The sequence below is a fragment of the Oncorhynchus mykiss genome, chromosome 28, assembly GCF_057628025.1.
Source record: "Oncorhynchus mykiss isolate SJ-2025 chromosome 28, ASM5762802v1, whole genome shotgun sequence".
In the NCBI taxonomy this organism is placed as follows: domain Eukaryota; kingdom Metazoa; phylum Chordata; class Actinopteri; order Salmoniformes; family Salmonidae; genus Oncorhynchus; species Oncorhynchus mykiss.
In genome coordinates, this window is record NC_143049.1 from 31,116,200 (window position 1) to 31,133,188 (window position 16,989).

At 41.3% G+C, this 16,989-nt stretch overlaps 1 protein-coding gene and 1 long non-coding RNA gene across 10 annotated transcripts in view; one reads left to right on the forward strand and one right to left on the reverse strand.

Annotated features, from left to right (window-relative positions):
* Positions 1-1,483: 1,483 nt before the first annotated feature.
* On the reverse strand, positions 1,484-7,388 carry LOC110508910 (uncharacterized). Its single transcript, XR_002471372.3, has 3 exons — positions 6,753-7,388; positions 6,066-6,388; positions 1,484-5,734 (listed from the first exon to the last, which is right to left on the reverse strand). It is a non-coding gene; the product is annotated as an uncharacterized LOC110508910 (long non-coding RNA).
* A 3,579-nt stretch (positions 7,389-10,967) lies between these two features.
* The window catches only part of LOC110508911 (CREB-regulated transcription coactivator 1), a 59,118-nt gene continuing 53,096 nt past the window's right edge, over positions 10,968-16,989 (forward strand). For 8 of the 9 annotated variants that reach the window (XM_090225034.1, XM_090225038.1, XM_090225036.1 and 5 more), the window contains exon 1: positions 10,968-11,162. In XM_090225034.1, coding sequence (XP_090081160.1) covers positions 11,037-11,162 — 126 coding nt within the window. In that variant the 5' untranslated portion in view covers positions 10,968-11,036. The remainder of the gene's footprint in view (positions 11,163-16,989) is intronic. The other variant, XR_016492745.1, reaches the window with a different exon arrangement.

Here is a 16,989-nt window from a genome sequence, read left to right on the forward strand (position 1 = left end):
TTTTAGAATCTGATAGGCTAAATTAACAAACCAGGCATGCATAGCTCACTGCATGATACTCAAAACCAAAGACTGGCCAAACTCATATTTTAAAAAAAATTACTAAGGCATTTTTCGTTTCATTACTATTTACTTCCAAGTAATTATTTTTTACAATTTCATTTATACAACCTAAATGCAAACTGTATAGGCATGTTGTTGAAATGCTGAGTGCTCCTGCCAGCCTGTAGCATGTCACAAACACTTCACAATGAATTGTTTAAATGGCAGGCTAATCAGCAGTGTTGTGTTTAAGACAACCTAAAGCGAGACTGATTCGAGACCAAGACCAGAGCAAATCGAGTCCAATTCAAGACCATGATTGTAATTTTATCAAATCACCACCATAATAAGAGTTCAAAATATCCAGTATTTCTGTGTTCATATTTCAGAAAAACACAATGATTCTGTAGATATTCAGAACAGTAATAAAAATGCATGCTGAGGGAAAATAGAGCCACTCTACAAAATATTACTAACCCAAACACAGTGGGGAACAATGGGCCTTCTACACCTTCAGAGAAGGGCTTGGGATTTATAAAATAATAATAATAATAATAATAATAATAATAATAATAATAATATTTTCAATGATGTTCTGATTTAATCTCTTCAGTTTTTGTTGGAAATGAAAGGGTTAACACTGAAGCTTCTGCTGGTCTCTGGGGAGATAAATCGAGTTAGCTAATTCAGCCATTGGCTAGGCCATCAGAAGCTAAATAAAGGCATCTGCCATTCAACTGTATAAGGGCAACATTTTGGGGTGACAGTGGAATCATCCAATCATATTTTGACTTAAATGGAAGGGACCATTTTTACAAAAACGTATGGGAACTTCTGCCTTCTTGATTTAACTAGCTGGCGGTTTGTAGGCTAGATTGCAGCGGCTGCAGCAGGTGTTATCAAAGAGGATATTGGTTCTAATTTGTTAGCTTCTCCCTTTTCAAGAATAACTTTCAACAAGAAGTTCAGTTTCAAGTTATCGTCATCTGGTGAATGGAACTGTTTTTTTTATTTCAGCACGCTAGCTGTTGTTAACCATCTCTTCGAAAATAACTTGTATGTGAAATATTGTTGCATTTAAAGTGGAACTGACAGCATTTTAGCAACATTAAATCTTATTAAAATCTGTTCATTTCCACCCCCAGGAGGAATATGGCACTTTAAAAAAAAATATATTCTGACAAGCGACCACTTAGATACAGTGGTGGAAAAAATACCCAATTGTCATACTTGATTAAAAGTACAGATACCTTAATAGAAAAGGACTCAAGTAAAAGTGAAAGTCAACCAGTAGTACTTGTGTAAAAGTCTAAAAGTATTTGGTTTTAAAATATACTTACGTATGAAAATAACATTTTAATTGCTAAAATGTACTTAAGTATCAAAAGTAAAATTAAAAGTATAAATCATTTCAAATTCCTTATATTAAGCAAACCAGACGTCACAATTCTCTTGTTTTTTATTGACAGATAGCCAGGGGCACACTCCAACACTCAGACATAATTTACAAACAAAGCATTTGTGTTTAGTGAGTCCTCCAGATCAGGTAGTTGTGAAGACCAGGGATGTTCTCTTGATAAGTGCGTCAATTGGACAATTTCCCTGTCCTGCTAAGCATTCAAAATATAACAAGTACTTTTGGGTGTCAGGGAAACTGTATGGAGTAAAAAGTACAACCTTTTCTTTAGGAATGTAGTGAAGTAAAAGTTGTCAAAAATATAAATAGCAAAGTAAAGTAAAGAAACTACTTCAGTAGTACATGAAAGTATTTTTACTTTAGTACTTTACACCACTGCTTAGATATGGTCATTTCCACTTTTTCAATTTTTTTTAGAACGTTTGGGAATTACGTATACTAAGCCATTTGTGAAAATTCTCTAGCAATATAGAGTGGGAAAACGTCCGTGCGAAAGTGGCCGTTACACTACAGTAAATAAAACAGAATAAAACATCTGTCTTGTCCAGGACCGGAGTCTTCACAGATCGGTGTGCTATAGCCGAACAGAGCTACAGTAGGCCTTTATACAAACAAGCCATTTGCCACACGGGCCTGCCATCATTCACTTTGAACTGGACTGTGTGTTTACAGGCAGTAGGGCCTGCCATCACTCACTTTGAACTGGACTGTGTGTTTACAGGCAGTTGCAACAGCGTGACTTTAGATCATTAGAATGCATTCGCCAAAAGCCACAAAATAGACCAGAATGGATTTCTGATAATATGTAAACACCACAGAAGTTCTCTTACAAATGGGAACTTTACAGTCTTATTGATGTAACAACCATGAAAAGGTAGACTCTCTCCCTCAGTTATGCACATCAACAAGATGGGGAATTGTAGGCTCCTCGTCCTTTGAGTTTTCCTATAGATTTTCCTATAGATTTAGATTTTCACTCTCAAAATATCACTTTTTTTTTAATAAAAAAAATACACATATTTGATGTGTCCACAACAATGCCACATCCACAAACCACATCAATCTGATTGGGTGGGCCTGTCAGGGCCCGGCTCCCCAGTGGGTGGGCCTCTGTCCACCCAGGCCCATCCATGTCTACGCCCCTGATGCAAACAGTGCATGATGTTAATTGAGCATCAAAAACAGCCAACTGACCAACACTTTGGACTAAACTTTTTCAATACATGGTTTGCATATCCATTGTTGCCCTAGTTAGCATTTACTGGCTGATATCATAAGTTGAAACGTTTTTCCTACCCTACCGGCTACCGATGTCATTCTTCTGTGAGCTGCTCTATGCCAAAACCAGCTGAGAGCTGCACACTCTTGCTGCCTGCAGATGATATTCAGCTGAAACTAGGTTGTTTGTGGCGAGCATTTTCACATGCTTTGCGATTGTGTAGGCTACTTTGTGCATGGTTTCCCTATTGTACTACATAATTGATAAGTCGTATACCTCCACTACACTACTTCGATACACATCAGTAGGGATTAAGAAGTGAGTATACTGTACGCCACTGAAAAAACACAATCAAATACCTTCATTGATACCACAAAACAAAAACAGACAAATAAAGCTTTATACTCCAATTTGGCGACCCTCATAAAATCAAGTATTCCAAAGTATTATGTGAAAACAAGCATAGAAAACAGCATTGGCATTAATTTAACAAATTTAAAAAACAAGGCTAGTATTATATTGCAATTATTTAGGTGACAACCTGGTTGATTAAAAAGATTGGGTTGTTAACACATTTGTTTTTTATATTAATAAATGTGGGACACAAAAAAAAGGCAGTGTAGAACAACACAATCATGCACCAACACCATCATGCACCAACACCATCATGCACCAACACCATCATGCACCAACACCATCATGCATTGCTCTAATAGCTTTCAAAAGATTGTTCCTAAGTTTGTCCCCCAAAAATGTATTTTCCTAGGAATGAAGTCACACAAAAATGTGTGTCTTTTCACACAAATTAAGCCACACAATAACACACAAAATCTGCTGAAATTCTATTTGTACATATTTGCATGAATTGAGTGTGAGATTGTGTTGGGTTTATACCTGCATATACCCTCCACTACACCACTGAATCACAAACCTGTCACACACTGAAGGCCTATAGGTTCACCAGTGTGCAAACATGTCTATAATAGATAAGGATGTTAAGATATTAATGTTCTGAGAAAGGAGTGTATATATTTGGCCAAGCGAAGTGGTTTTATGCCCTGACTGAATCAGGGTTGCCAGGTCTGGCTAAAATTTCTCGCCCAATGACCTCGGAAAACCTGGCCAAATAATTTTTTGCAGCAAAAGAGGACTTGCCACATTTATCCAATAAACACTTTTTCCATAATGTTATCGATTGAATTAAGAAGGAATATTGACTTTATTTTTTACGACGAAAAAGCTCAATTAGTTTTTCCATCAAAATAATAATTATTGCGAGTTTAAGAATATATCACAAGAGAAAAGATAAATCTCCCTTATTAAACTCTCCAGATAATTTTCCCTCAATAGATGTCGATTGTTTTGATTATGATTATGATTAAGCAAGAAAGCCCAAGGAGGTGTGGTACAATTTACCATGGCTAATGACTGTTCTTAGGACATATCCCTTAGTCGATTGACTTGTTATTTCAATAGGCATAGGCTACTGACTAAAATCTGGGTTTATAACTGCAATTAAACTTTGCCATGGTTTACTGAGATAGATGCAGGTAGTCTATAGCCCATGATAGGCCAACATGCCAACATATCATTTCAGGGAAAAGTCCACAATGAAACTGACATTAAAGAATACAGTTTACTTTAAACCACCTCTGAGCAAACTTATCTAAACAGCTCTAGTGCCCCTAAAGTCGTTTTCCAATGCTTTGTTGCGGTTCTAGCGTGTTAATATATGTTTTATGGAAAAGGTGTGCCTCCATAATGACCAACCTAAATAGCCTACCTACAACTGGTAAACAGTGGTCACAAAGTGCACTGGTGCTGCTCTGTCTCCGTGACTCAGCTTACTCTGCTGCAGCACTCTCTCAAAGCACACACGCACCCCTTTGGCCCTCTCCCTCTCCCCCATTCACATGCTCACTCACTGACTCACTCACTCAGTTACAGCCTGCTCACTGCCTGATAGTCAGAGGCAGCAGGTCACAGTGAAATATATGTATATATTTTTAAGAGAAATGCCATGGCGGTCGCGGTGCAATTTAGAAGTACCGCCAAAAATCTGGCACCCGCGACCAATACATTTTCACCCGCAACATCGTTTTTAAAGTTGACTAATTTTGGCAAAAAAAAAACACAATCGCAACACTGGACTGAATGGAAGCTGGTAATTAGGAGTTTTTTTTACTCCATTGGTCTAGGCAACTATTTATGAGTCCTCACTGTCCGAGACCGAGTCAAGACCGAGTCCAAATGTATTATACACCGAGACAACACCGAGACACTCAATATGTGGGCTCCAGACCGTTCTCGAGACCTGTCAACAAGACTGCTATACAGTGCCTTCAGAAAGTCTTCACACCCCTTGACTTTTCCACATTGTGTTGTGTTACAGCCTGAATTTAAAATGGAGAAGACTTTTTGTCATTGTCCTACACACAATACCCCATAATGGGCCCCATAATGGGGGGGAAGAATTCTTTGACTCGCCTCCTGAAGTGGCAGTGTACACAGCACAGCCAAACTTTTAGGCAACACGCCCCTCTGGGTAACAATTGGGTAAATTTCGACTTCTCCCTAACTACAGAGTGAAAAAGTTCACTGTAAAAATGTTTTACATTTTGGGCTAAACTGCTACTTATATTTAAATTTGCCCCAAAACGTTGTTGCACTGTGCTGAACCTAGCAGGCACTTACTAAAATATGTACAATAACATAATAACATACTTTTTAGTCTGTAAAACAAAGCAAAATATTCTAATTAAGACAACTGTTTTTGTCAATATGGCCAAGTTTCCTTCAGAGGTGGATAAAACATAAAACCACCAGAACATATTGGCTCCTTTGATTCCTCTTCCTGTCCTACAAAAATATGACTGTTTGGATTTGAATAGGGTCATCTTTATGGCTGTAACTATAGAACATCTGGCATTATATAAATATCTTCCTCCTCAGTGTCAGGAGGCAGTATGGCCAGGCTACAGGACATGTCGTTGCTGTAAATTGCATCATCGGATAAATCACACTGCAGATATACGTCCTCAGGTTGAACGGGTGACCTGGAGAGACAGGTAGACAGATGGGCCAACATCAGAACATGCTTTCCCGCACAGTTACGCCACAACAAACATGGCCTATGTGTGCTCACTGTTGTGTGGTCAACATTTGTCAACTCTGTTAAAAGTCCATTATTGAGTCATTGACACACAGTAGGATTAATACAATTCAAACGTGAAAATAAAAGAGGCATGAAATCTTGGAAATGAACAGTTTGCAAAAGGCAAAGACAAACTCTGATTTTCCTCAGTATAATGACCTAATCAACTTTCAACTTCCAGTGTACTTTGTTTGAACATTTCAACCCAAACTAATCATCATCATGTAACCTACCTGTTCATGTTGATGATTGTCTTGTTGGAGTCAGTGAAGTTCTCGTAGATAGGGCTATGATCAGCGGGTGGTGGTCTGACCATGGCCGTGTATTGGGAACCCTCAAGCTGACGTGTGTTGACCTCTGTGCTCTTGAGTTGATCTAACTGCCACATATTCCTAAATTTACTGCGCTTGGTATAGATCAGCGCAATCACTACTCCCAGAACTATGAAGAACAGAGGAAGACCCACAGCATATCTCACAGAAAAACCAAAAGAAGCTGGGTCTAGGCAGTCTGTGGTAGAGTTTGCATAGAGACAAGTTGTATTAGACATCATGACCTGTGAATGAAAAAATTCATTATTGGAGGACAGCAGTTTGGGATGTTGAAATGAAGGGTAGCCTACTATGCATAAACAGTCTGGTATTTAAGGCATTCAATAAATGATCATCATTAATGGTCATTAACTAAACCTAACTAACCAAACCCAGGTCACCATTGCAAAATAATGCAAGAACCTGTGAGCTAAATAAACGATTCATTAAAATTGAAAATCAACAACATATTAATTCATAAGAAATATGTTAATACAATGCATATCCTAAGAACATTTTCCAGATTCCAGTATTGTTTGAATAGCCCCCAGATAGCACCCATGAAATACAGAAGATCAGTAGGTCAGAACCAATAAAAATGTGTTTTACCAGGCCTTGGTGAGACGAACAGAGTGGTCCAGTTGGTCTATGAGTGAGAGACGATGAAGTTGTTGACTGAACTTCCAAGTTCCCTTTTTTCTATGTTGAAAAAGTGGAACTAAGCAAAAATGAAAGTCACATCAAGATTTCCTGTAAAAGCCTCATTACCTCATAGAGAAAATAGAACACACTGCACGGAAGACACAAGTTTGGGACTTTCATTTCTTTACTGTACATGATTGCTGAATTGTTCACTGTTCAAACAGCAATTGTTTTATAGTATAGTTTAACTCACTCATATGAACTGATAAGCAGTGAGTCAGTGTGCAATTATGTTTTGAATCACTCCTATCCAGAACACATTTGGCATATGTTTTTATGTCCATAGCCTACAAAATTTGATGTCATTTCCACCAGCAAATTATTTCTGTGAAATTATATTATAGCTGCTAGGTGTTTGTGATAAAATATTGTTTATCACAAAAACAAAGTTTTTTTTCCTGCTAAAAACCTATTTTTGCTTTGTCATTATGGGTTATTGTGTGTTGATTTATGAGTTTATCAATTTTAGAATAAGGCTGTAACATAACAAAATGTGGAAAAAGTCAAGGGGTCTGAATACTTTCCAAATGCACTGTATTTCCTGCTGACCATGACAAGGGGCATTGGAGAAGCCTTGCAAAGGAAGTATAGACCACAAACACAGCTTCATCAGTTTTCAGAACCATGTTTCCAGTAAGGCTGTGTGACATGCAAATTCAGTATCTTAGCAGGTGTCTGTCATACACAAAACAGAAATGACAGAAATATCAATCTGGAAGAACAAACTGGTCTCTCGCCAGATTCATAACAATAGAAGACACCAGGGTTTTCTACCACATGCTGTTATCTGTTCCCAATTTAACATGTTTACCACAGAAATCATTAAATAGCAACAATGTGAAATCAAATCTGGGCCCCACATTAGACGGACTGTCCATACAATTAAGACAACAGAATCAAATCAAAGTTTATTTGTCACGTGCGTCAAATACCACAGTGAAATGCTTTACTTACAGGCTCTAACCAATGGTGCGAGAAAAAAAAGGTATGTGTGTGTGTGTGTGTGTGTGTGTGTAGGTAGGTAAGTAAAGAAATAAAACAACAGTAAAAAGAGTAGCAAGGCTATATACAGACACCGGTTAGTCAGGCTTATTGAGGTAGTATGTACATGTAGCTATATACAGACACCGGTTAGTCAGGCTTATTGAGGTAGTATGTACATGTAGGTATCGTTAAAGTGACAATGCATATATATATGATGAACAGAGTAGCAGAAGCGTAAAAAGAGGGGTTGGAGGGTGGTGGGACACAATGCAGATAGCCCGGTTAGCCAATGTGCGGGAGCACTGGTTGGTCGGGCCAATTTAGGTAGTATGTACATGAATGTATAGTTAAAGTGACTATGCATATAAGATAAACAGAGAGTAGCAGTAGCGTAAAAAGAGGGGTTGGCGGGTGGTGGGACACAATGCAGATAGCCCGGTTAGCCAATGTGCGGGAGCACTGGTTGGTAGGGCCAATTTAGGTAGTATGTACATGAATGTATAGTTAAAGTGACTATGCATATAAGATAAACAGAGAGTAGCAGCAGCGTAAAAGAGGGGTTGGGGAGGGGGGCACACAATGCAAATAGTCCGGATAACCATTTGGTTATCTGTTCAGGAGTCTTCTGGCTTGGGGGTAAAAACTGTTGAGAAGCCTTTTTGCACAACAGAGTAGTGAAAACAATTAGCTCTTTAGATATACCTCCCCCTGCTGTCAGTTACTGCCTTGAGCATGAGTTACCATGAATATCTCAATCCCACAAAACGTTAAATACCTTATCTATCCACCATCAATATATCCATCTACCTATCTAAAGATATTACACTTTTTATCACATATTTATACATCCATTTTACAGATGTTTCTCTTTTTTGGGGCATAGCATTGGCACAGGTTTGTGTTTTAGCTGGATATTCATTTTCACAGCAAATATTGGCTGCCATCACCAATGTTTTGGGGGAAGGGGCTGTGGATCTAAAGTGAAGTGGAGATGAAGTCGGGGTCAGGGACAAAGTTATCTCTATTTAAATCAAATTGAAAAGCTACAGAACCATTTGAGTTATTTTTGTGATTACATGTCTCTATGTACAGGGAAGCCTGTGATTACATGTCTCTATGTACAGGGAAGCCTGTGATTACATGTCTCTATGTACAGGGAAGCCTGTGATTACATGTCTCTATGTACAGGGAAGCCTGTGATTACATGTCTCTATGTACAGGGAAGCCTGTGATTACATGTCTCTATGTACAGGGAAGCCTGTGATTACATGTCTCTATGTACAGGGAAGCCGGTGATTACATGTCTCTATGTACAGGGAAGCCTGTGATTACATGTCTCTATGTACAGGGAAGCCTGTGATTACGTGTCTCTATGTACAGGGAAGCCTGTGATTACATGTCTCTATGTACAGGGAAGCCTGTGATTACATGTCTCTATGTACAGGGAAGCCTGTGATTACATGTATCTATGTACAGGGAAGCCTGTGATTACATGTCTCTATGTACAGGGAAGCCTGTGATTACATGTCTCTATGTACAGGGAAGCCTGTGATTACATGTCTCTATGTACAGGGAAGCCTGTGATTACATGTATCTATGTACAGGGAAGCCTGTGATTACATGTCTCTATGTACAGGGAAGCCTGTGATTACATGTCTCTATGTACAGGGAAGCCTGTGATTACATGTCTCTATGTACAGGGAAGCCTGTGATTACATGTCTCTATGTACAGGGAAGCCTGTGATTACATGTATCTATGTACAGGGAAGCCTGTGATTACATGTCTCTATGTACAGGGAAGCCTGTGATTACATGTCTCTATGTACAGGGAAGCCTGTGATTACATGTCTCTATGTACAGGGAAGCCTGTGATTACATGTCTCTATGTACAGGGAAGCCTGTGATTACATGTCTCTATGTACAGGGAAGCCTGTGATTACATGTCTCTATGTACAGGGAAGCCTGTGATTACATGTCTCTATGTACAGGGAAGCCTGTGATTACATGTCTCTATGTACAGGGAAGCCTGTGATTACATGTATCTATGTACAGGGAAGCCTGTGATTACATGTCTCTATGTACAGGGAAGCCTGTGATTACATGTCTCTATATACAGGGAAGCCTGTGATTACATGTCTCTATGTACAGGGAAGCCTGTGATTACATGTCTCTATGTACAGGGAAGCCTGTGATTACATGTCTCTATGTACAGGGAAGCCTGTGATTACATGTATCTATGCACAGGGAAGCCTGTGATTACATGTCTCTATGTACAGGGAAGCCTGTGATTACATGTCTCTATGTACAGGGAAGCCTGTTGTAGCTGATGTATTTATGTAACTCGATTAATGTAAACAATATCTGAGGAGCAGGACACAGAAATCTGCCACGATGTCATTTAATCCATGCTACCTATAGCCTTTTCACTGAGGCTCAACTTCAAGGTATTTTTTCAGGGTTTAGCTGGCAATAACAACATATTCCCACACACCCATTGCCCTGGTATACCCTCTTCAATGGTTTCCTTGGTTACTTTACAGCCAATTTATTTCCACTACTCTGAATAGTGGGTGAAACAGCATATTGTTTCATTGTGCATGGACTGCGCCTGTAGCTCTTTAGCCTTGTGTGTCTGTGGGAAAAATAAAAACCATTAGATTTTTTTTGCCAGTATTGGTACTTTTAGCATGTTAGTGACTGATGTGGTTGACAGTGGTTTATGCATTTAATTCCCAGTGAGAATTCTAAAAGCACACTCATTTGAGTAGGGACATCTGGCCAGTGGCTACTAAAGACTACAAAAACTGGAAAGTAACAGACACACAACTGCTTTTCTCTGTAGGCTATAGCTTTCATCAGAGGAAAATAATGGGAACAGGATAGAGTATTGTTATGCTATGTACAGTACAGTGGGTTTAGCGGCTAAACAAGGCATTCAAAATAAGAAGAACCGTACCAACATGTTCAATAGGGGATCATTTATTTAAAAATATATAATTGATTTTAGATTATCCGCAAGTGGACAGTGGATAAAACGTTTAAGCAACAATGAGGGGGGAAATTACATATCCCTTTTTGCATTTTACCCATCCCTGGTGAAAAATGTGGGAAACGCGGGCGTTCCAGATGTGCGCCTTAACTACGCCCACGCGCAAGGACGTGGGCACGCAACGTCTCTGGAGGGAGAGCGGAGCAGAAGAGCGAAACATGGCGACATCGAATAATCCGCGGAAATTTAGCGAGAAAATCGCTTTGCATAATCAGAAACAGGCAGAAGAGACAGCAGCATTCGAGGAAGTAATGAAAGATTTGAGTATTACTCGAGCAGCGAGGGTAAGCGTGTCTGTTTTTAGCTATTTGCTGTGAATGCTCGCGACCTGTCAAATGCAGTAATATGTGCGGCGGCACGTAGTTTGGCCAGGGAGGTAAACAATAACAAACAGCCCCATATGCCAGCAAATATGATTTGCATGAATGGAAACCAGTCTCCTTACTATCACATTCGTGTAGTTAGTTATTCTCAAATGGAGAGGAATCCCGAGGCCAATCGTCTTCAAAAGTTGCACAGTATTATAGCTGCTCCAGTGCAAATATGGGGCGTACATGCGTGTTTGACAGCGCGCATCAAAATAGAGCTTTCTTTTTTCTGCATGCACTCTAGGCTAGGAAGAAGCGTGAGATGAACAGCAATTTCTATGCATTGAAGCATTTGGGACAGCAGTATATAGATCAATCAACAAAGACATATAGCCTAATAATCAGGTGGAAAACCCAGTCGTGAGACTGAGCAGACAAGTAGAGTAAATTTGATTGACAGCGTCATATTAAAGACGAGTCAACCCCGCACAGATTATGTTGACCGTAAAGCGCATGCCGCAGCAAAATATTGGGATCTGCATCAATGTCATGTCAGTGGTCTCAACTGTAGTTAAATTTCCCGACAAAATAGCATGGGTGTATTTTAAATAGTTTTAAATGGACTGGTATGGGAAAATAATGACAGAAGTTAGTATTTTGAATTTCGTGGTTGCACATTGAGATTCGTGGTTGCAAGTACGATTTTATGTGTAATTTAATTAGGCAAGCTTGTATCATCATGATGTGTGATTTTTTTTTTTTTTAACAAATGGTTGCAAATTTGTAATTTGAATACATTCAATAAGATTTGCAAGAAATATTTATTTTCTGGGACAAGTATGAAGAATGATGATGCCAGTGATCTTCAGGTCATAGCTCTAGAAAGAGGCCAGAGTTCCCCACTTACAATTCTAAGTTGGATGACCGTTCAAAACGTATTTTCCCAGTCTGAGCTCGTGTTTTCCCAAGTTCCCAATTGTCTTGAACTCACTGAAGTCAGATTTCTCAGTTCCGAGTTAAATTGTTTTGAGCGTGCCAGAAATTATGCTGGATTGACAGCATGGCCAATGTTGAATGTTTATCATTTGAAGCTTGGAAAAGAAATTAGCGATTTCCAACTTGTGTAATGTTTATGGCCGATGAGCACCGATACGTTTTATCTGTCATTTCTCTTCAATGAAATGCTGCTACAAAGAGTAGCAGCAGCTCTACCCTTAGATTTGGCTCTTCCGTTGCGACGTTCCCCTGAGGCCCATCTGCCAGCCTGCTGCTAGCCCCGGCCTGCTAGCTGTCTGAATTGCCGTGCCTCCAGCTCGCCTAGCTACTCACTGGACCCTATGATCACTCAGCTACACATGCCTCTCTCTAATTTCAATATGCCTTGTCTATTGCAGTTTTGGTTAGTAGTTTTTGTCTTAATTCACTGTAGAGCCTCCAGCCCTGCTCAATATTCCTTAGCTAGCCCTTATGTTCCACCCCCCACACATGCAGTGACCGCACCTGGCTTAAATGGTGCCTCTAGAGACAAAACCTCTCTCTTCGTCACTCAATGCCTAGGCTTACCTCCACTGTACTCACATCCAACCATACCCTTGTCTGTACATTGCCTTGAATCTATTATTCAGTCCAGAAACCTGCTCCTTTTACTCTCTGTTCCAAACGCATTAGACAACCAGTTCTTATAGCCTTTAGCTGTACCCTTATCCTACTCCTCCTCTGTTCCTCTGGTGATGTAGAGGTTAACCCAGGCCCTGCAGCCCCCAGCATCATTCCCATTCCCCAGGCGCTCTTATTTGTTGACTTCTGTAACTGTAAAAGCATTGGTTTCATGCATGTTAACATTAGAAGCCTCCTCCCTAAGTTTGTTTTATTCACTGCTTTAGCACACTCCGCCAACCCGGATGTCCTAGCCGTGTCTGAATCCTGGCTTAGGAAGGCCACCAAAAATCCAGAAATTTCCATCCCTAACTATAACATTTTCCGCCAGATAGAACTGCCAAAAGGAGCGGAGTTGCAAGCTACTGAAGAGAGGGCCTGCAGACTTCTGTCTTACTATCCAGGTCTGTGCCCAAACAATTCAAGCTTCTACTTTTAAAAATCCATCTTACCAGAAACAAGTCTCTCACCATTGCCGCTTGATATAGACCCTCCTCAGCCCCCAGTTATGCCCTGGACACCATATGTTAATTGATCGCCCCCCATCTATCTTCATGCTTAACATCCCGGCCGTCCTACAATCTAAGCTTAATGCCCTCAATCTCACACAAATCATCAAGGAACCTACCAGATATAACCCTAAATCTGTAACCATGGTCACCCTCTTAGATATCCTGACCAACCTGCCCTCTAAATACACCTCTGCTGTCTTCAACCAGGATCTCAGTGTTCACTGCCTCATTGTCTGCGTGCATACTGGGTCCTCTGTCAAACGACTACCCCTCATCACTGTCAAACGCTCCCTAAAACGCTTCAGCGAGCAGGCCTTTCTTACCGACCTGGCCCGGGTATCTTGGAAGGATATTGACCTCATCTCGTCAGTAGAGGATGCCTGGTTGCTCTTCAAAAGTGCTTTCCTCTCCATCTTAAATAAGCATGCCCCATTCAAAAAATGTAGAACTAAGATCACCCCAGACTTGACTGCCCTTGACCAGCACAAAAACATCCTGTGGCGTTCTGCATTAGCATCGAATAGCCCCCACGATATGCAACTTTTCAGGGAAGTCAGGATGTTTACACAGGCAGTTAGAAAAGCTAAGGCTAGCTTTTTCAAACAGATATTTGCATCCTGTAGCATTAATTCCAAAAGGTTTTGGGACACTGTAAAGTCCATGGAGAATAAGTGCACTTACTCCCAGCTGCCCACTGCACTGAGGATAGGAAACACTGTCACCACCGATAAATCTACAATAATCGATCATTTCAATAAGCATTTTTCCATGGCTGGCCAAGCTTTCCACCTGGCTACCCCTACCCTGGCCAACATCTCAGCACCCCCTGCAGTAACTTGCCCAAACCCCTCCCCCCACTTCTCCTTCACCCAAATACAGACAGCTGATGTTCTGAAAGAGCTGCAAAATCTGGACCCCTACAAATCAGCTGGGCTAGACAATCTGGACCCTCCCTTTCTAAAATTATCCGCAGAAATTGTTGCAACCCCTATTGCTAGCCAATTCAACCTCTTTCGTATCGTCTGAGATCCTCAAAGATTGGAAGGCTGCTGTGGTCATCCCCCTCTTCAAAGGGGGAGACACTCTAGACCCAAACTGTTATAGACCTATATCCATTCTGCCCTGCCTTTCTAAAATCTTCGAAAGCCAAGTTCATAAGCAGATCACCGATTACAGATCATTTCGAATCCCACCATACCTTCTCCACTATGCAATCAGGTTTCCGAGCTGGTCGTGGGTGCACCTCAGCCACGCTCAAGGTCCTAAATGATATCATAACTGCCATCGATAAAAGACATTACTGTGGAGCCGTCTTCATCGACCTGACCAAGGCTTTCAACTCTGTCAATCACCGCATTCTTATCGGCAGACTCAATAGCCTTGGCTTCTCAAATGACTGCCTCGCCTGGTTCACCAACTACTCCTCAGACAGAGTTCAGTATGTCAAATCGGAGGGCCTGTTGTCCGGACCTCTGGCAGTCTCTATGGGGGTGCCACAGGGTTCAATTCTTGGGCCGACTCTTTTCTCTGTATATATCAAAGATGTCGCTCTTGCTGCGGGTGATTCTCTGATCCACCTCTACGCAGATGACACCTTTCTGTATACACCTGGCCCTTTGGACACTGTGCTAACAAACCTCCAAATGAGTTTCGAGGCCATACAACACTTCTTCCGTGGCCTCCAACTGCTTTTAAATGCTAGTTAAACTAAGTGTATGCTCTTCAACCGATTGCTGCCCGCACCCTCCCGCCCGAATAGCGTCACTACTCTGGCCGGTTCTGACCTAGAATATGTGGACAAATACCTAGGTGTCTGGTTAGACTGTAAACTCTCCTTCCAGACTCACATTAAGCATCTCCAATCCAAAATTAAATCTAGAATTGGCTTCCTATTTCACAACAAAGCATAATTCACTCATGCCGCCAAACTTGCCCTCGTAAAACTGACCATCCTACCGATCCTTGACTTTGGCGATGTCATTTACAAAACAGCCCCCAACACTCTACTCAGCAAACTGGATGTAGTCTGTCACAGTGCCATCTGTTTCATCACCAAAGCCCCATATACTACCCACCACTGCGACCTGTATGCTCTCGTTGGCTGGCCCTCACTACATATCCGCCGCCAAACCCACTGGCTCCAGGTCATCTATAAGTCTTTGCTAGGTAAAGCCCCGCCTTATCTCAGCTCACTGGTCACCATAGCAACACCCACCCGTAGCACGCGCTCCAGCAGGTATATTGCACTGGTCATCCCCAAAGCCAAAACTTCCTTTGGCCGCCTTTCCTTCCAGTTCTCTGCTGCCAATGACTGGAACGAATTGCAAAAATCCCTGAAGCTGGACTCATATCTCCCTCTCTAACTTTAAGCTTCAGCTGTCTGAGCATCTTACCGATCACGGTACCTATACACAGCCAATCTGTAAATAGCACATCCGACTAACTCATCCCCATATTATTACTTACCCTCTTGCTCTTTTGCACCCCTGTATCTCTACCTGCACATCATCATCTGCACATCTATCACTCCAGTATTAATGCTAAATTGTAATTATTTTTGCCTCTAGGGCCTATTTATTGCCTACCTCCCTACTTGTTCTCAACTGGCCTACCTGGTGAAATATTTTTTTTTTTGAAATGGCAGTGAAGTAGTGTCCCCATGAGTGACAGAACACTGAGCCAATCACTGGTGCAACTAGAAAACATTATACGCTACGTATTTTCCGCTGGCTCCTATGTAACAGTATAATTTTAGACCGTCCCCTCGCCCATCCCCTTGCGCGAACCAGGGACCTTCTGCACACATCAACAGTCACCCTCGAAGCATCGTTACCCATCGCTCCACAAAAGCCGCGGCCCTTGCAGAGCAAGGGGAACTACTACTTCAAGGTCTCAGAGCAAGTGACGTCACTGATTGAAACGCTATTTAGCGCCCACGCTAACTAAGCTAGCCGTTTCACATCTGTTACACTCACCCCCCTTTTGACCTTCCTCCTTTTTCCGCAGCAACCAGTAATCCGGGTCAACAGCATCAATGTAACAGTACAAATTTAAACCGTCCCTCGCCCATACCCGGGCGCGAACCAGGGACCTTCTGCACACATCAACAGTCACCCTCGAAGCATCGTTACCCATCGCTCCACAAAAGCCGCGGCTCTTGCAGAGCAAGGGGAACTACTACTTCAAGGTCTCAGAGCAAGTGACGTCACTGATTGAAACGCTATTTAGCGCCCACGCTAACTAAGCTAGCCGTTTCACATCTGTTACACCTACACCACCACAGAAAGCACTGAGCAAGGCTGAAATATCTGCATTTTGGCTTTTATTAATTCAATCATTTTTATTTTACATTGTTTGCAAACTGATGTGACACGTATTAACGCCAAAATAACATGCAAAACAGGCAACCCACCGCCCCCCAAAAATATGGTATGTTTGTTTTTTTAGCTAAAAATGTGGGGCTCAAAACAGGTGGGGCTCTGCCTGTGGGAGCATTACATTCGCCAAAAGAAAGTCAAAGTCAACATGTGCAAATTAGGGTTAGACATGCTACAGTAGAGATTTTCAAAGTATTTCTGCAGTTTTGTTTCATAGCTGCTATTTTTACAGTGCCTTGCGAAAGTATTCGGCCCCCT